The sequence below is a fragment of the Vipera ursinii genome (assembly GCF_947247035.1).
Source record: "Vipera ursinii genome assembly, chromosome: 14".
Lineage (NCBI taxonomy): Eukaryota > Metazoa > Chordata > Lepidosauria > Squamata > Viperidae > Vipera > Vipera ursinii.
This window is the reverse complement of record NC_139527.1, coordinates 598,911-618,399: the sequence shown is the minus strand read 5'-3', so window position 1 is coordinate 618,399 and position 19,489 is coordinate 598,911. Positions and strand designations below refer to the sequence as shown.

Below are 19,489 nucleotides of genomic sequence, written 5' to 3'. Positions count from 1 at the left end.
CTGCGGGCGAGGGATCGGGCGGGGAGCGCTCACCTGTAGTCCGGCGGGGAGGGGCGGCGGGCCGGTCCCGGGTGCCTGACGAGGCCGGACATGGCGAAGGGGGGGTCGCTGTCCATCCCCGCCTGCCGGGCAGAGGCAGCCGGGTAGCTCTCCAGCATTTCAGCGGGCGGGCGGGCGCCGAGCAGGGCTCCCGGCCGGCCCCTCTCCAGCCCCCTCGGCCGAAAGCGGCGCGCCCGCCCTGCCCTGCCCCGGCGCAGGCACCCCCGGGGCGACCCTCCGGTGGCTCCTCTCCCGGGACTGGCCCGGGCCCGGCGGAGGGGAGGCTGCGGCGGCTGCGCCCGGCCCGGCGGGGAGCAGCGCGGGGGAGGCAGGTGGCGGGACGGCCGGCCGGCCGAGCAGCGTTTTTAAATTTCCCTCTCCGGAGCTGTCCAGCTGGAGCATGCGCGCCCGGGGCCCGAGGGGCGGGGGAGAGGGGCGGGGGCCGCCGGCCAGGAGCGACCCCTCCCCTGCCCGGAGTGGCGGGGCGGGCGGCGCGCGGGGCTGGCTCGCAATGGCGCGCGGCGGGCGGCGCTGCCTCCGACTCATTGAGGACTAGCCGCTTTCGAGGTCTGCGAGGCCGCGGCGGGGCCGGGCGAAGGCGGCTGCTCGCCCGCCTTCCTTCCCGCGCTCTCGCCGGCCGGCCGCCTCCCGCTCTCTCGCCCGCCGGAGACGGCGGGAAGGGACCCGCCAGCCGCCGCCTCGCCCCTCTCAGCCCCGGCCGGCCTTCCTCCGGAGGGCGCTCTCCGGCCGGCGGGTTTTTTCCCGAGGGAGCACGAGACCCCCTTCGCCAAGGCTGCCCTCCCCCCTTCCCTTCCCAACCGCCGTCCCCAGTCTATAGCGCCCCGAGGGTTGGCTGGGAATGCTGGGGGCTGTAGTCCCCGTGCAGTTGGAAAGTCCTGCTTAGGGAAAGCTGGCGGAGATGTGGTTCCTCCAGCCCCTTCCCCTGCGGGACTCTCGGCCAGAAAGGACCCCTCGCCCTAGCTTTTCCTGGGGGGGGGGCAGTGTGGCTGAGGGCTATCGGCCCCCTTCCCTTTATCAGCTTTATCGACAGGCTGCTCCTTGAGCCGGAGTGACATTCACGCTGGGAACTCCTGCTAACTCCCAACCTGGTCAGCCAGTCTGTCCCACTGGGAGAAGCCGCAACTCTCTGGCCGTGTCTGCTGAGCCCCCAGGCTGGCAGGCTCTGCATCCCCTGGGCCCTGCCTGGGCGGTGGGCTTCCTGTCTTGCAGAGGACCAGGAGGAGGTTTGCCCTGCCCTTACAGGTGGGATCACCCCTCTGTGGGATCTCCTTCCAGGTTAGAGACCCATCTGAAATTTCTTGGTAGTTTCTCTGGTCTTGCTCTGTCGGAAAGGATGGAGACTCATCAACAGCTTCAAAGGAAAAAACATTTCCTCTGTGTCTCTGAAGATGGGATCCATCCCTGGTGCTTTCTGGCTGCTGGGTGGACGCAGCAGGGGAAGACGGACAAGAAAGAAAATAAATACCGAACAAAAAAGATCAGGTCTCAGCATCACTTTGTGCTGTACGCCAAAATGGGCTGCAGAAACAGCGGCAGTTGTGAGACAACAGAAAAACAAATATTCTTTAAGTAATACTGTGTTTAAATTCAACTCTCCTTAGAATTTGCAATGTCCATTTCATCTACATTAAAAACAATCTCATTGATATTCTTAAACCTGCTTTGTGTCTCTTGTAGGCAGGTCTCTAAACTGAAATAGATACAGTTATTTCAGTTATATAAAACCTGACTCCCCCCCACCCCCCGCAGTGTACCAAAACCTTGTGTCAATAACACTTTTATCTGTGTAACAAATTGTAGTTAAAATCTTTATGTGTGAAATTACCAATTAATCCCACAGGGATAAGGCCTTTAGTAGAAATCTACTCACTGGGGACTGTACAGATGGTGAATCAGAGTTTTACAATAGACTCAACTACTGATTAAATGCAAAGATGTAACGGACAAAAAAAGCCTTCCTCAAAATTTGGCTAGAGAATAAAGTATTGGGTCCTAGTGCCCGACAAGTTCAGCCTAGTACAGTCTTTAAAACTTTATTCTTTTTCTGCAGCGGATCCACGAGCAAAGTTTATTCTTCGGGTTGCTGTAGGAAATTGTTTTTGCACCGATATTGTACAGCCTGAAAGAAATATGCAGCAAAATTCTCAAAAGCAGAATATAAGGCAGCAAGCAGAAGCTCCCTGTGAAAACTGCTTTACTGCTCTTTTGGTGGGTGATACTTTGGTGCTGTAGAGTTTATTTCCCTCTATTTTTTTAAATTTCAGAAAGAGCATTTTGTCTAAATGATGCACATTGGCCGGTTGTTGGGGGCAGACCTACCAACTTTCCATCTGGCGTGACCTAAGACCTGGTTTGGTATTGGCAATTACATCCTTTTGTGTATCAAACCCTTCATCCATGGCTTCTGTTTCTAGATTTTATATGCTCTGGGCAGAATCATAAGACTCTTCTTTTGGCTGGAATTACCAAGACTGCCATATTTAAAAGATGTTAATAATTATTTTTTTAGTGCTAACCCTCGTTATTCTTTCTTACTTTAATAGGATAGATCCACCTGTGGCTTCAACATGCATTTGCCATTGCTTTGAGTTTCAGTTTTGACATGACTTGGAAATCCCATTAAACCATTTTTTCTGGCCTTCCTTGGCCAGAAACTGATAATTTCAAATAATGAGTAGAAAGCAATCCAGTCCCTTTTTTTTCCTGGTCAAGAGCCGTGCATCACAATTTAAAACCAACATTTCCCAAAGCACTTCGTGGATTTGGGAAAGGTCAATTAACTTCTGTTTCCTCCGAGTAACCCCGGGAAGAGGTAACCCTGTGAAGAACAGGCAACGGTTGTGTCCAGTGACCTTCAGGGTCAGGAAGTTCACAAGTGCAACTAACAATGTCATCTCAAATTTGTTCCTGGGTTGGTGTATCGCAAGAGAAGGAACAAGGGTGGCGCAGCCTCTCCTGCTTCTGCAACACTCAGCTTCCTAGCTTCTCATTGAGAGATTTCATTCATTATTTATTAAGCGAATGTATATGGGTGCCCAACTCGCAGGCAGGGGATTCCAGGTGGCAACGTTAAAAACCCACATTGCCCCTCCTCCCCACAGCAGCAGCAGCACCATCCAGTAGGCCACTCAGTGGACCTCATTTCCATCGATGGCCCTCAGGCCCACCAACAAAACCACGTCTTCAGGGCCTTTTAGGAAATCGAGCCTCAGGGGAAATGATGTTCAATAGAGAAGGGGCCACCACAAAAAAGGCCCTTTTTCATTGTCCCGCCAGATTTCACCCCTAGCAGACCCTACCCCACTTAGTGTGTGCCACTTAGTCACAAGACCCAAAGAAATGATGTGTCCCTTTTCCTTTCCTCCCCCTTTGTAGAATCTGTACTGCTGTGGTGGAACAATAGAAAATTCAAAAGCTGTGCACGGAGATTGGTTTCCCGCACAAAGACTGAAGGGGAGCTGTATTTTTTTAGGGGAAGCTAAGAGATGGTGACTCTCGTGTTTATTCCTTGAAGTGACAGCTCTGGACTGGGGTTTCAAATGTTTTTGTTTCTGATTATTTTGTAAATCAATTTCTAAAGGAACCAGGTTTGGTTTCTGTTAAAATCACAATTGGACAGGAAAAAATATAGTCACCACATTCCTTAAATGATATAACTGGACAGAGGTGGACGCATACCCAAATTATTTTTCTCCAGCTTTGTCAAATAGATCTATTTTATCCTAAATAGGATTTTTTTTCCTTCTAACAGAAAGAAATGAATTGAGGAATAGCTGCAGAGAAAGTGCAGTTAGAAGCAAGAAGCCGGGGGGGGGGGGAGAAAGGGGGATTGATGTTATTCTTTTTTATATATTTGATTCACTTCCTCCTTCCGTCTTTAATAACCGAGTTCCTTAAGCTTGGATGACCCAGGTTTTGTTGCCAGAGCTGTGCCACTGAATGCTAGTGACCCCAGCCAAGACCCCAGCCCCAGACAAAGATGGAGCTGTGTGAGGACCAGTCAGCCTCCATTATTGCCGAGAGCGCCTAGCAGGAAGAGACAGGCTTCATTATTTTTAATTGGGCTCTACAGTTAAATAATACACAATGGCCACAATCGTCTGGGAAGTTATATTGTGGAAGGCCATTGAATGAAGGAAAGCCGGGCCGGAGCCTAGCAGCATTCCCATTCCTTTCAATGGGTGTCCAACCCAACGTTGGCTGTTTATTGATCCTGGTGCTGAAACGTAAGAGCGGCTCCTTGGGGTGGGGGCGGTGTTGTTAGACATTCACCGTTCACAGAACTGCCTTGTGTTTCATAATCTGTCAGCAAAAACATATGCTATCCAAACACTGGCAGGTCATACTGATTAAATCCCATTTCTTTTTATTCCTGCATTTCTTCTATTGCCTGCTCCAGATCTGGATTAACCCTGTTTTGCCTGCAGTCCCCTAAAGTAGAAGCTGATATCTGAAGAGATCCAGACACAGATTGCCATTTCAGTCTTCTGTTGCGGTGAGTCCAATCCTGGCCCTGAATGTTGGGCAGTCTGCAGAGGGCCCCCCCACCCCCCTTAAAGGAAAGTTGAAGATCTCACAGCCCCAGCAAGGCCTAAATTTTAGCCCAGCCGTCTCTTTTCTTCCCCCCAAGAGGACAAAGGCAGCTGGGGATGAGGAGGACCCGTGTCATTCAGACATTGGCTGAACCTGGGGTTGCTGCCTGGTTTGAGAAAGCAGACTGAAGAGAGACCTGACATCTACTCTGCATTTCGTAGCAGTTCTGAAATTCCTTGAAGCTGGCAGGGAGGGCTCTGGCACAACAGAAACCTCACCTAGATCCCTCTGTTTCATCAGCTTTAATAAGTGGGGATTGTTTTAAAAAAAAGCCTTCCATGTGGAGGTAACAAATCCAGCTTAATTTGTTTGCACGGAGGCCGTCTTAAAATTATGTCCAAAAGTGCGTGCACCGCTCTGCAAGGCGAGAGTACAAGCTCAGCACGTCTTCTCCCAAATGCAAAGGGTGCTTAGCGTTGCAATGCTAAACCCCCGCATAATTCATTGCACTATAAAACGCAGTACCATATTTTATTGCAAACCAGAGAGCATGAAATTATAGCTGTAATGCAATGTTCTGTTCCCTGGAGATGTGGGGAGGGAGAAGACACACCTGTCACTTCGCTAGGAGGAAGATGTTCAGGGTAACCTGGTATCAGCTTTCACGTGTTGAATTTTGGAAGCTCCCTCAAGAAAAGTGAAAGAGAGGGGAAAAAATTAGTCTAAAAGTTAGACAGAGACCGGAAAGTAGGAGGTGATATCTGATATAAATGGGCAGAGAAGGGAAGGTGCACAGAATCGGGCGCTAAGAAGGAAATATGGCATTCCGAACTGTTTATCACCCTTTATAGCAAAAGCATCCTGCAAGAGCTCTTGTAAATCCCATCCCATTTTTCCCCCACTGGATTTCAAAGCAGGAAAATATTGGGTGTGGGTGTGGGGGGGGGGGGGTTTGCCGAGCAGATATCATTCCAAGAAATCAGTGTTGTGTACCTTCTATTCTTGCAAATGCAGGATTGGAAAACAAACATTTGATGAGATTGTCTTCAAAATACCTAGCCTCTTTCTTACAACTCATTTAATATCTATGATTTGTAGACACTTAAATTGCTCAGTCAAGGTGGCATCACTAATCAAAAGAGTATGATTAAAGACAAGCAGACATATTTATCTGCTTGAAACCCTAACAATGCAGTAAAACCCAACTTATTGCTTGTAATAGTTAGAATTAATGAATGCAGGACTGAATAATTTATGACTGTCTTAGCACAAGCAAGAATTCAATTAAATTTGAAGAAGAAACACCAAGGCACTTGGCAAAAAAAATCATCTTCTTTCCATTTTTTCCTACTGTAAATAATACCATTCATTTCTGCTCCTTTAGGGCTGCTGGCAGAGAAACAGGTGTGTGAAACAGGAGCAAAACAGGTATTATGTTGCTTAAAAGTCATTCATCCCATCGGAGAAAGGGAGAAATCCAGGCAGCTGGGAGATTTCTCTGCTTGGATGTCAGCTAGCAGCCCATTTGCCAGGAGAATGCAGGAGGGAGCTGATTTTTTTTCCCCTCAGGAGAGTGCCAAAGTGGATTTGTGGGTTATGTTTAGCCGTAATGTGATTTTAGCTTAGCGTTTTTTAAAAGTCAGGGCCAACCCAAAAGGAGAGTGACAGATAGGCAAGTGTGCTATGAATTAATAAGTAATAGTAACTATTTCCCACTAAGCAAAGCAGGGAGAGAAGCAACCTAAAACCAAGGAGAAACGTCCTGCTTTGTGGGGGCTCCATTACTGGAGGCTTTTAAGAAGAGCCACTTGTGGGGAATGGGATGGGGCAGGAGTATCCAACCTTGGCAATTTTAAGACCTGTGGGCCAACTCCCAGAATTCCCCAGCCAGCATTCTGGGAGTTGAAGTCCACAGATCTTAAAAGTTCCCAAGGTTGGACACCCCTGGTCTAGGGTCTCCTGCTTGAGCAGGGGGTTGGACTAGAAGACCTCCGAGGTCCCTTTCAACTCCGTTATTCTGTTAAATGCAAGATGCATTTCCCTTATTCCTGGAAGTCGGCAGCTTGCCGCCATCTACCTGGCTAGAGTGTGCCGTGTTTTGGGGTGGGAATCATAAACACAGTTCTACATCACCTAAGTAGGCAGTTTTACAACCAGGAGGTGACTTATTCTGTCTCCATCTAGTGTGAGGCATCCCTGAATTATTAAGGATATTTAACATAAATATATAGTCGTAACATCAGCCTGGTTCTTGTTAGTTTTAATTTTTAAGCACTGCCGCCAGTCTGGGACTAAACTCGTGAAAAGAGATCCTGTAACTCTTTGCTTACCTGCTGCTATGCATTATTAAGTGCAGAGGTCACCCTTACGCTGACTTCCATAGACCCCTGAAATGGGACCTGTCTGTGGAAGGGACCCCCAGGGGCCTAACCAGGCGAGCAGAAGGAGCTGCGGGGAAGCAGGGAACTTTCAAATGCCTTCCTTCATCCCAGCTTTGTTTTCGTCCTTGGTAATTAGTCTGTCAAGAAATTGCAGCAATCAAAGATCAGGCAGTGCCTGCTGCAACCTAATCTGCAAGAAGGTCCAGTGTCTAATTCTTATCGGCAGAATGAGCCAATACCAGCATCCCGGACCCAGAGGGCTCAGCCGCCGACACGCAGCATGAATTATTAAGCGTGCTTCGCTGGGACGGAAAAGTCTTTTTGCAGAGCTCCTGGCATCATGTTATGCTACGCTGGATCCTAAGCAAGCCAGCTCGCCCGAGTCCTGAACGGCTTAGTCGGAACCGTCAGCCTTCAGGATCAGCCTTCAGGATGGCGACCCAGGTAACGGCCAGGGCGGCGAAGGAGGAAGAGAGGCCATGGGAATAAAAAGCCTGGGGGAGTCTGAGAGAAGCGCCCACAAATTTGAATAAGAAGGTTGCTCCCAGTCCTCTTCTGATGTTGGGGAGCAATCTTGATGCCCTGGAGTTTCCATGCTTAAAACATCCTGAGCTGTCGGGTAGGAGAGAGCCCGAGATCCAGGCCTCAGGATGTCCCCCTTTTGCATAAATTGCATGAATGGGGGCGAGACGGGCTGACCTTTGCTTCTCAGTCCACTTCTCTCCATTCAGGCCTGTGTGTGGAGAGGTTCTGAAGCGCTGACCTACCAGAGAGCAGAAGGTGTCTCTGCTCTTTCGTAAAACCAAGAACCAAAACTTTCATTTAAATAAGCCAAAAAGCAAAGGCTTCGTGGAATGAACAATTTGGAACCAAATCTGTCCCCTGGAACAGGGTGTGTCTCGGCGGTTGGAGGCAAGAACTGTCACCCAAAAGGTGCACCGAGTCATCCCACCTCAGGCTGCAAGCTGCCGCTGTGGGACACATCCACAAAAGAGGGAATTACGCCTAGTGTCACAGGACTGAATGAGAAAAACGGTCTGGAAAACCAGTTAGGAGGGACAGTGGCTACCTTCACTTCCTCCAACAAAAAGGTCTTCATCCTTCAAGTCAGAGGCCATGCCCTAGGGCATTGTGGGAAATTACAACAGATCAGGGAATCCGCAAATTCTCGGGGGGGGGGGGCAGAGGAGAGAGGGGCTGGATCTGTTCCTGGTGGACCAGCTCTGTCCAGGCCAAGCAACCTTTGCCTGGGTGACCCAGGTGGTTGAGGTGGATCTCTTTCTAGCCCCTTAACGACAGCATTGTGTTACTCTAGCACCATATTTTTCAAAGGTGGCAACTTTAAGATGTGTGGTCTTCAACTCTCAGAATTGAAATTCTTCCATCAAAGTTGCTAAGTTTGAAAAGCGCCACTTCAGTGGGGGAGAAGGAGGGAAAATTGGAAGGAGGAAGCGTTCTAGACTTCAGTTCAACAGATGGATCCATCATTGTGAAGGGTGTGTTTAACACAGCACTTCTTTTAAAAAAATGTGCTAGTATGTGCAAAGCCCTAGAGCCGTATTCCGGACCGGAGACGGCAACAGGGAATGGCTTTGGTGCAAGTGGGCCTTTTTCTCTCCCACCCCAAAGGGAAAGGAATTGGTTGCTTTGTGGCTTTTTTGTGCCAACAATATCTGGCAGAGGACAAAACATAGTTGCAGACCAATCCTTAATTATAATGAAATGTTTATATGGAAAAGACAGCTTTGCTTTCAGCCAGGCAAAAGGAGCGTTAATTCGGGTCCTTGTGAGTTTGGAGGCTGGCCTGAACGTTGTGCTGTGTTTAAATTGGTGAAGCCATTGCGATTCTGATTACCAAACAGGATTTGTAATTATGCTGAACTGGAAGTCAGAGGTGACACGGCAGTAAATTTAAAGAAGGGTCAGGTCATTTATTTGCTGTTTCATTTTTCTTTCCAATGAGGCTGTTATAAAAATCTAATTTCCCAACGCAGTCAGCTGTGAAGCAGCCCAGAACAGAATCTGTTCATTCGTTTATTTATTTGTTAAGCAAGGCAGGGCCGGGGCGGGGGGGGGAGCTTGTTAGGGGAAGCGGGGTTTAAAATTTAAGCGGTGGGTCTCTCTGCACCCTGGACAATGTTCCCCAAAATAAAGCTGGGGCCATAGAACTCTTGCTTCAGAGCTGGGGGAAGAAAAAGGCTTTACCTGTTTAATTTCCAGGGGTTTGGCTGCTACTGAAAGCACAAGGGAGGGGGAGGACGTGGGGGAACCATATGGTTGACATTTTGGTGAGAGAGAAGGTGGAACTTCAGTCTCCGCAGAGTTGGGATAACAGGAGGCTGCCGAGTTGGGAAGCAGATTTAGAGATTAATCAGCAAATTCATGTTGAAATAAATGAGTCGGCTCCAGGCCCTCTCACACTTCATGGGTGTTCATTGCCCGAGATGTAGCACAATTGACTTTCTAAAATTCTGTATTTTCCCTCCCTGAAAAAGCCGAATGCTGAGCTGGGTGGCTGGTATGGGATCCCACCCCCCAGGTCAAGACCACCTTCTGCAGAAAAGCTTCAGAGCCGCCTGGTGCAGCTTTGCTGCTGCTGCTGCTGCTGCAGGATCCCAAACTTCCTTTGAGCGAACCCAACCCAAAGTGAAACAGCTGCACCACTCACCGTTGGTGCAAGCCATAAAAGGGGCCTTTGCACCACGGCCGGCTGCCTGGAGGAGGGAGGGCGGCTGAGAGTTTGTGCCCCAGAATGGAGGGGCTGCTGGCGGTGAGTGCTCTCCGGGCCTCTTTGGGGCAGCTTCAGGAGGGAACGGTTTGCTTCTCCCTCTATAAACCCTTCGGCTTTTGTAGGGTTAAAAAATACGGGGGGTCCCTGTGAATCTGTACGGAGGAAACAAGGGCAGAAGGGAGAAGAGTGTGAATTGCTGCAGTTGTGGAGTTTGGATGCTCTTTTATGCTCTGCTAAGTGAAATTGGGGTGCAGTGAAATGCTGAAGGACACACAGGGCAGACCTCGGGTTGGGGGGGTCTTTGCCGCTGTTTTCACTGATTCTGCAGACCGAGATGGTTGCGTTCCTTTGTAATAAGTGATTCCGGAAGGTTAGCAACAGGCCCGGCTTCCCTGTTGGCTGGATCACAGAGAATTGCTGCCCCACTCGCTTTCCCCCCCCCATACTTACAGCTTGCCTGATGCTTAAAGATACATGGCTGTGTGGAAGGGAGGCATCTATTCCTGGTGTTTGCTGTTCATTTACTTATTCTGAAGGATTCTCTCCTGATCTTTCAGCTATTCAGGCTTGCAAAATGATTTATTTTTATTTATTTATTTTATTTCCATTTATATCCCGCCCTTCTCCGAAGACTCAGGGCGGCTTACAAGCTTAGCAGTAGCCTTCATTCTATGTATATGCTTGCTTATTAGGGCTTTCACACACACCCCAAGCGGCATTATTACAAAGTCAGCTTATTGCCCCCAACAATCTGGGTCCTCATTGATAGGCAATTAAATTAAGGTCTTATTGCAACAAAGTGTTAAAAGATCTGTAAACTTAGAAAGCAAACCAGAGCCACTTTGTGTCAAGCGCCAGCACCATTGTAGCAGTCCTAAATAAGCAGACCCTTGTTGTTACTTCCATTTTGAGCGTACCCAGCTCCACAGGGACCCTGGGCAGATTACGGCTGCCCTCTCCTTGGGGAGAGGCTTTTCCCTCTCAGAAGCCAAAGACCCCCGTCCAGAGCAGAAAGAGGAGGCTCCTGGGAGGCAGTGAGGGAGTTGGCTTTTCCTTTCAGTCTGGGAACAGGCAGCTCATAAACCAATTAGTAAAACCACCTCACAGCGTAACTTATATGGGAGGTAAATAAAGCATAATTACAGTCTATTTAAAAGCTATCAGAAGAGAGGGATTTGTCTATCCAATTGAAGGATGTTCTAGAGGCAAGGTGCCACTCTAGAGGTCCCCCCCAACCCCTCCAATGCTCTCCCTAAATAGCAAAGTGTGTGTGTGGGGGGGGGACATGTTAAAATTGGTTGTCATAAATTGAATCATTGCAGTGTCTGCTTTCTGGAGTGTCTGAAGGTATTTCAGCTTTGATGAGAGGATGCAAATAGGCCTGTTTTGCCACGGTGGTGGAGTTGTTTATGGGCCTCTGGAAAGGAGGAATGGGAGGTGCGGTTCCCTGGCTTGGATCATTAACCTCCTGAAATGTTTTGACAAGGGGAGCCGTAAAAAGGCCGGGGCTGTGGCTGGCAGAGGAGCGTTTTAAAACAGCCCGGAGGGGGGTAAAGAAAAGGAAAACTCTGTCCATCCACCCCTCCTCTGCCAAAAACTGGCCGCGGCAAGGAATCGGACCGTTCCATCCACCCTGCTTTTCCCAGGATAAAAACAGAGATAAAAAGCCCGCTCGGTGTGCTTCCCCTTTGGGCCGTTCTGAGGCCCTCAGCAGCCGCCTTGGCCTCTGTTTTCAGCTCTCCTCCAGGGTCCCAACATTTCCGCCCCATCCTGAGCTGAGAAGGCCTAGAGGAGGCTGGGCCAGGGGCCTTGCCTTCCCCTCCGGTCCAGGGCTGGGGATCACCAGCCCACCAGTTTGGGCCGCTCGTCTTGACCCTTCTTCCCGTCTTTTAAGTCATGCTCTTGGCCTGCCTCCCAGAGCAGGAGAACCCCAAAGAGTGGGCTCTGGGCTCTGGAGCTGTCCTCCTGCAGGTGGGACACGAGGAGGTCCTGGTCTCCAGGTCAGAGCTGGCCTGGTGAAGCCGCCCTGGACTTGTCCAGGAGGAGGAAGGGCCAGGAACAGATCTCCATTGTTGCTCTCATCAACCTGAAGCGCGTCAAGGGAGGCAGGCAGACCTGACCGTTGGCCGCCCCATTTATCGGGGCTGTTGTGTCCTGCCCGGCCCTCCCCCTCCCCGCCGTTTCTCAGATTAGCCCAGGCCGCGCTCTAAAAGGCTCCTCGGCCGGGCTTTTGTGCCCAGAGTGCCCGGTGTGAAATCTGCAGTGACGTTAAATGTTTTCTAATGAATAATTATTGAAAGGAAATGGAGGGATATCAGTGTAAAGGATTGTAGCGTATTAAAACGTTTTATGTGATGGGTACAAAAATGTTGTCCTTCACAAGCACTTTGGGAAAAAGGCTTTATTTTCTTTTCCTTGTGAAGGGTTTTGATTCTCAGGGGATTATCCCTAAGCTCTTTCTGGCCCGTCTCCTGATGGCGGTGAAAAGGGCCGGGGGGGTGTTGCAAGATGGCACCCAGGAAGGCCCTCGGAGCGTTCGAAGTTTTGGGGGTTTGGAGAAATGTTTGAACATCGGAGGGCCTTCCCCCCCCCTTTTGCTTTTGATTTTGGAGACTGAGGTGCAGCTCCCCTTTGACCCTTCCATTTTCCAGGGATTGTCGATGACTCTTTTGGCTGTGCCAAACTTAGAGACAAGGAACAGTCGAAATTGTCCACCGTTCAGCCTCAAAACGGTCGAAATTGTCCACCGTTCAGCCTCAAAACCTGCATTTTCTGTGGCTTCAAGTCTGGAAAAAGTTCTGTGGGATGCAAACACATTTAAGATTTTCTTGTTTCTAGGATTCAGTGGTGATATTCTTTTCCCAAGCAGCAAAGCAAATTATGAAAGGCACATTAGCCTTTGGAGTAAAAACTTTTATTAACATGAAATTTAAAACACTAATTAAAAACCCCATAGATGAACGCAGCATCGTTCAGGCAGATATATTCTTGATTCATATAAGAATAGGTTCATAGACAATTTTTCTTTCTTTCTTGCAGTTTTGATGTGGTGAAATGATTCTAGAATTCACACTTTTGCAAAAGCCACCCCGGTTTGAGGAAAGGCAAATGAAATGGGAAACGGAAGGTTTTGCACTTGCTGATAGCAGAATGAAACAGAGGGAAGAAAACGCAGAGAAAACTCGGGAGGCGGGCATGCAATGTAGGTCACTTCCAGGCTGCTGGTGGGTTTCGCCAGGGGCCTGTGTGACGGAGCAAATGCTGGGCAGATGGCCTTGGGCCCTCTGATGTCATGTTTACAGTGGGAGAAATTAACTGCAGCGCCAGAAGTTGAATGGCTAGGAGAGTCAAAGGCGGGAGGAGGAGCCCCCTACCCAAATTGCTACAGTAAAAACTTTGTAGGTTCACATATTTTGATGAATATATTCATGCCATAATTCATATGAATTTAAAATATTTGTAAGCCATAATGCGGTTTGTTTGCTGCGGACTTAGTTCAAATGCTGACATTGTGGTTTATTCAATCCATGGACTAGTTATGGACTTTCTTCATTTCACAACTGTTTTTCTTTTCTTCCCTTGAGATTCTCTTTGTGTGTGAACTTTTTAGCAGTCTCCAATATGTGGGATATTGTAGCGTTACACACTCATTTCAACTGGGCAGACCTGAACAGATGCCGAGGTGGTAGCAAAGGATTGGCGTTGTCTTTCTTGGTTGTCTAAACGCTTGTAGCCGAGGGGGGTCCCTAACGCAACCCGGATTTTGTAGAATCTTTCCCAGCCTGTTGTTGTGTGAAGCTCCAGAAGCGGCTTAGATGAAGACAGCAGCTTTTATGTTCTCTGATGGGGCCACTTGGCTTCCTCCCCCCCTAGAATGAGCAGAAATGTCGATGTTTCACTTGAGAAGGAGCTTAGGGTGACCTCTTGTGGAGAAAAGGGAATTCTAGTCTGTGGAGACGGCACTAGCAAGGCACATTTGGCCTTCACAGCATCCTTGCAACAGGTCTATCATTCATTGGCTGCGCCTCTCCAGGCTGAAGGAAACGAGCTGCAAGACACGCTGAGCGTGTTTGTACTCTCCTGTCAGATGGCTGTGGGCTTGCTTCTCTCCATGATCAGCCTCAAACTCTCTGCTTTCTAAAGGTTTTCTCTGTGCTGGTACCAAATCATGGTAGACCCTAAGATCGACCCAGCACTCGATGTTAGGAAAATACACCCGTGTGTAGGCATCTTCTGCCTGTGACCTGCAATTTCTTTCGTGTGGAATGGGTGAATGAGAGGACACTTTTGTTCTGCAGTCATGCAGCGTAAGCTCTTTCGGATAAAGCCCTGATCCACCGGTCCTGTGCCAGGGTTGGGGGTCTTTCGCTGTATTCATGGGGTTAGGCTAACGTTTCTGGACCCTGGCAATTTTAAGATGGGTGGACTTCAATAACCACCTGCTTCCTGGGGAAGGCAAGGTTGAGAAATGCTGCGTTTGACTGCAGGGCCAGTGAGAAAATACACTTGGGTGCCCTGCTTTGCTCTTGAATTAGCTGCTTTTTGGATTTTCGCCTGCTGAAATGTTACCCAAGATGCAGCAGAGCATAATTCAAGCAGAGCTTTCAAACTTCAGTTGATGGCCTTAGTAAGGGCTGCAAAACATCCAGGCCCAACCACTTCCTGTGTGAGGATAAGACAACTTGTAGACACTGGTCTGTTGCAGTAGGAGGAACCAGCTGAGCAAATCCATGGTTGCTACCAGACACTTTCTGACTTGGGATGGCAGGATGAATCCAAGACTGTTAGGTACCAAAATTGGTGGCCCTGCAAGGAGGAGAAACTGAATCTCTCTCTCTCTCTCTCTCTCTCTCTCTCTCTCTCTCTCTCTCTCTCTCTCTCTCTCTCTCTCTCTCTCTCTCTCTCTCTCTCTCTCTCTCTCATCTCTTTGCTGAGATGTTACATCAGAGGACAATTCAGCCAGTCTCTTTCTCTCTCTCTCTCTGGCTGGGTGAGGACAGGGCTCATTTGAACAATGCTGCCTTGCGTGGCCAAGAGTTGTTTTTTTTTTTTTTTTTGCTTGGGCTCCTTCCTCCCTGCCAAAGAGGTGGAAGCGAGAGAGATGCGGGTTACAGCGAGAAGTGAGGTGAAGTGAGAACGAGCGTTCTGAGGAGGTTCAGGGCAAAGGAGGAGAACTTTGTCAAGCTGAAAGAGAGGAACCTCAGGAGGGAGAGTTCAGGCTGAGGAGCTCAAATCCCCAGGCAGCTTATCCATTCCCTCCCCCCTCCCTCTCTCTCTCTCTCTGGCGGCAGGAAAGGTAAGGCATTCTTGTTATTGATGTGGCGGTTGTGGTACTTGTTAAAATGAATCATCTGCAATTTAACAGTCTAAGACTGGTACGAGCGTGAAAAGTTAAGGACCTAGGAATTAATAAGGCAGCCCCAGAGATTTTGTTTGTAAAATTAGGGTGTTCAGGTCCAATAAATTCTGAGTTTCCAAACACTGAGGGAGTTCATTAAGTATTGCTCCAGTCATGATTTGGCGTAACGATGGATGTCTTTTTTCATAAGGGTGCAACTGCCATCCCTGTAGTTCATCTTTTCTTTCCAGTAGTTTTTCCTCAATCCTAATAAGTGAACCTGGATTTTTTTTCTTTTCTGTGGCTGTGATCCCAGGCATATAATGGCCAGTGGGATGTTAAGCCAGACCTCCTAAGATTCCCTGGAATGGGAAGCAAGATTTCATTTTAATTTGCGCCTTTTCCGTGGCAAGCATTTTCTCTTCCGGTCAAGGGAAGAGAGCAGCAATTAATTCCTAAGAAGAAAATTATTAAAAGGATCAAATCTGTCACAGCAGTGGAGCCAGATATCTTAGCTGGCTAACGTAGTTATTCACTGGAATTGCGGAGAGGCTCTCTGCCCCGTGATGGATATTCACTCTGGGCACGTACATAGATTTTCCATTGATTTTTCCTGATATAAAAGCTGGGGAGAAGCCTGCAGCTTATTTCATTCCCACATCCTGCAGTGTTTGGCCAAGCGGAGGGGTCTCCATTTTCATTGTCTCCCACCACAAAAGAGACGTGGAAAAGTAGGATCGTGGCCGGGTTTTCCCTAGACTGGAATGTCCAGTTGACTCTGAGCCCCTCCCAGAGGAAAGTGGGATGAGCTGGGGGGAGGGCTGCAAAGTTCCAGTGGGAAATGCGGAGTCTGGGTCTCTTAAGGGGGGCCCTTTGTATCTCTGTCTGTGGCCTTAAGTCATTTTTGTCCATGGGGGGAAAACTGCAGCTCAGCCAGAAGTGGCTCTCTTGACAAAGGCAGAAAAGATGCCCGAACATCACTATTTCAGAAGAAGCGTCCTCAAAACTTTGGCAAGTTGCAGGCTGGGAGAATGATGGGAAATATTCTCACGATTCGGAACGGTCCTGCAGGCAGGGCCAATCCTGCCATAATAGGTTTAAGTCCCAGCAAAACTCACAAAGGGGTCCTTTGTGAAATCTGCAGAGGCGAAGCACAAGACCTGGAGCCTGGCAGGTGACGGGGGAGGAGAAGGTGCCGGCATCTCAAACAGGGAGAAAAGGTGCCAGGAGCACAACTGTTAAGAGGATTTTTACAGCCTTTTGTAGCCTCCTCCATTTCTACATCACGCTTAACCTCCTCATCCTCTTCCTCCCCCCCCCCAGACATTCCAGAATGAAATAATAGCAAAGCCTATTCCGCAAGGAAAACTTTGACCTTGCAAGTTGAAATCAGTATCTGGGTTGCAGCTTCGGTAACTTGGTATCACGATCAAGAGAGCGCCAGGATCTGATCTTTATCTGCTCTGAGCTGCAGCAGAGGAGAGCTGAAGGGCTGCTTCCGCCTCAGGCAGGGCAAGCAGCCAGGCCAGGCTTCAGCCCATGTCCAGCTGCAGGACAGCGGAGGTGCTGGGTCTCCTGAGCGGGTCCAGATACCAGTTCTCGGGCTTTGGATAGCAGGGTGGGCAGCGTAATTCTAGGACTGCAGCTGGCATTTTGTATCCAGTATGCGTGAAAATATTGCAACAGAATTCCCTGGCTTCAGGAAAAGAAAAAGGCCCAGCTCAATGTATCCACAGAGAGAATGTCATAGATTTTTGTTCCCTTGTTTTTGTGAAGTTACTCAATGTGCCAGCTTGGCTACATTTATTAAAATAAATCACCCTCCAATTTTGCAGCCTGGGAAACTTTAAAAGGCATTCCTGTGGGTAGCTTGCCAAGATTTCTGGTTTCTGGTTATCTGAAAAGAAAAAGACAGCCTCCCCATCACTTACGTGAATATTCCCAGGACCAGGAGGAAAGTCTGACGATTTATCCCCCTAACTGGGCCATTTCCTTGTGCACTTGCAGAAGGAGGCAGTGTGGAAGAAGCCCCTCCAGCTGAACATGGAGGGGGCTCTGATCGCCCGGGACAGGGTCGGCGTTCAAGATTTCGTCCTCCTCGACTCTCACACGAGCGAATCGGCTTTCCTGGACAACCTGCGCAAACGATACCGGGAGAACCTCATCTATGTAATTAAAAATGAAGCTGCCAGTCCGTTTGCAACAGGGCTGCTCTTGTCACCGGGCTGGGTATGGAAGGAGGGCGCTAGAGTAATGTTAGACCAGACGTGTTGAACGGAATCCGATGGGCTGCTGCCTTTTGAAGGTTCAGGGGACAATTTAGAGCCAGAACACAAGTCTGCGAGGGGTGTGAGGAAATGGGAGGCTGTGGCCCTCTCCTTGACGGACAGCTGGTGCGCCCAACGAGCGACACCTCCCTCTTTCCCTCTGGCCCTGGGGAGGGAAGTGTTAGGGAGGGTAACTGTTGCTCCCAGAGCAGTCAGCCAGTCTGCCCTCCGTTCCTTGCTGCTGCTCGCCATCTCTCAGTGTCGCCCATCTGAGGGTGGCCTCCTGACAACGGGGCTGCTCCTGAAAGGTCGTCTCTCTCTGGGGCACTCACATCCTCCAGATACGTCCTTAGGCGTGAGGAGCACCTAATACAGGTTGATGTTGGATTGGGGAGGGGGGGCACCGTCTACTTTGTTCTGAAGATCCGTGCTGATTGCCAGCCTGAATTCCTCTTGCTTTTCCCTCCTAGACCTACATCGGCACTCTCCTTGTGTCTGTGAATCCCTACAAAGAGTTGGACATCTATACCATGAAGCAGATGGGACAATACAAAGGGGTCAACTTCTTTGAGCTGCCGCCACACATGTGAGCAAAGATGCCGAGCCATTTCCTGCTCTGTGGCCTTCCTTGTGCCCAGATGGGATCCTCAGCTCATATCCATCCATCCATCCACCCAGACTTAAGGGGAATTAAAATACAAAAATACAGCCCCCAAATAAGTATACACGGGAGGTAGTCCCAGTACTGGTTGGGGAGTTGAAGCCCCATCTGGAAAATGCCCAGTCGTGTTCTTCTTACCCTCTGGGTAGGAGCTTCTCACTCTGTCCTTCTTGCCTCTTCTCCAGCTACGCCGTTGCCGACAACGCCTACCGTCTCATGTGCACCGAGTACAACAACCACTTCATCTTGATCTCTGGAGAAAGCGGAGCCGGGAAGACGGAAGCCTCCAAGAAGATCCTCCAGTTCTTCGCCATGACCTGTCCTACCACAGAGCAGCTGCAGGTTGTCCGGGATCGCCTGCTCCTCTCCAATCCTGTCCTGGAGGTACCAAGAGGACCGAAGTCCCACGGAGGTGGCGGGCGAAATCAAGGGGGCCTGTGGCCTCTCCAGGCTGTTGGTCTCGATGGTGGAGGGACTTCCTCTGAAGGCAGGAGAGGAAAGGGGGCCCCATCCGCCCTTAAATTCCCAAACTGCTTCTCCCACAGGCGTTTGGAAATGCCAAAACGTTACGGAACGACAATTCAAGCAGGTTTGGGAAGTACATGGACATCCAGTTTGATTTTAAGGTAAAGCTTGCAAAATCGTTGGGGTTAAAAAAAAAAGACCTCGCGTTTTTAACTCTTTGATCTGGAACAATGAAATGTGGCCACCTTGTAGAATCTTTTATTTATTATGTATTTGTTATTAGAGGTTATATTCTTTATTTTTGTCAGAAAGTAAAAGTGGTGACACCCGTGCCTTCTTTTGCTTTTACCTCCACAACGCCCCTGTGAAGGAGGCCAGGTTGGGACGGAGAGGATCAGCCAGCAGTGTCCTTCCAGGCCGGGGGGGGGGGGGAGAAGAATGCATCTCTTTCCATCAACCCGATCTGACAGCCTCGGCTCTGGGCTTCCTCACCTGGTGGCATCTCCCAGGGGCCCTGAGAAGCGGCCTTCCCCATTCCCCTCTGCCCCGGGGCGCCCTCGGCTTGGGGGTATGTGTGACGTGCCTGCTTTGCTCCCATGCTCCCTGTCAGCCTCTTCCATTCTGCTCTCTGCAGGGTGCTCCGGTCGGTGGGCACATCCTGAGCTACCTGATTGAGAAGTCCCGTGTCGTGCACCAGAACCCTGGGGAACGCAACTTCCACGTCTTCTACCAGCTGCTGGAGGGGGCAGAGGAGGAGCTGCTGGAGGGGCTGGGCCTGGAAGGCAGCCCTCAAAAGTACAGCTACCTAGTCCAGGTGTGTGGGGGTGGGGGGGTGGAGTGCAGCTTTGTGTCTGTAGACTGCAATTCCCAGGTGTCTGGAGGCCCCTCCGGCATCGGCCTGACTTTGCAAAAGGCGCCATGCTGTTCCTCTCTTCCTCTGCAGGGAGGCTGTGCCAAAGTGTCTTCCATTAATGACAAAAGTGACTGGAGAACAGTCCAGAAAGCCTTTGTGGTCATTGACTTTGCCCCAAGAGACGTTGAGGTAGGAACCTT

General features: G+C 49.6%; 1 protein-coding gene across 1 annotated transcript in view; it reads left to right on the top strand.

Moving 5' to 3' along the window:
• Positions 1-19,489, top strand: part of MYO1H (myosin IH) — a 38,033-nt gene that overhangs the window by 8,241 nt on the left and 10,303 nt on the right. The window contains 6 exon segments of the mRNA XM_083373340.1: positions 17,051-17,212; positions 17,781-17,896; positions 18,157-18,355; positions 18,517-18,597; positions 19,071-19,250; positions 19,380-19,478. Coding sequence (XP_083229466.1) covers positions 17,051-17,212; positions 17,781-17,896; positions 18,157-18,355; positions 18,517-18,597; positions 19,071-19,250; positions 19,380-19,478 — 837 coding nt within the window.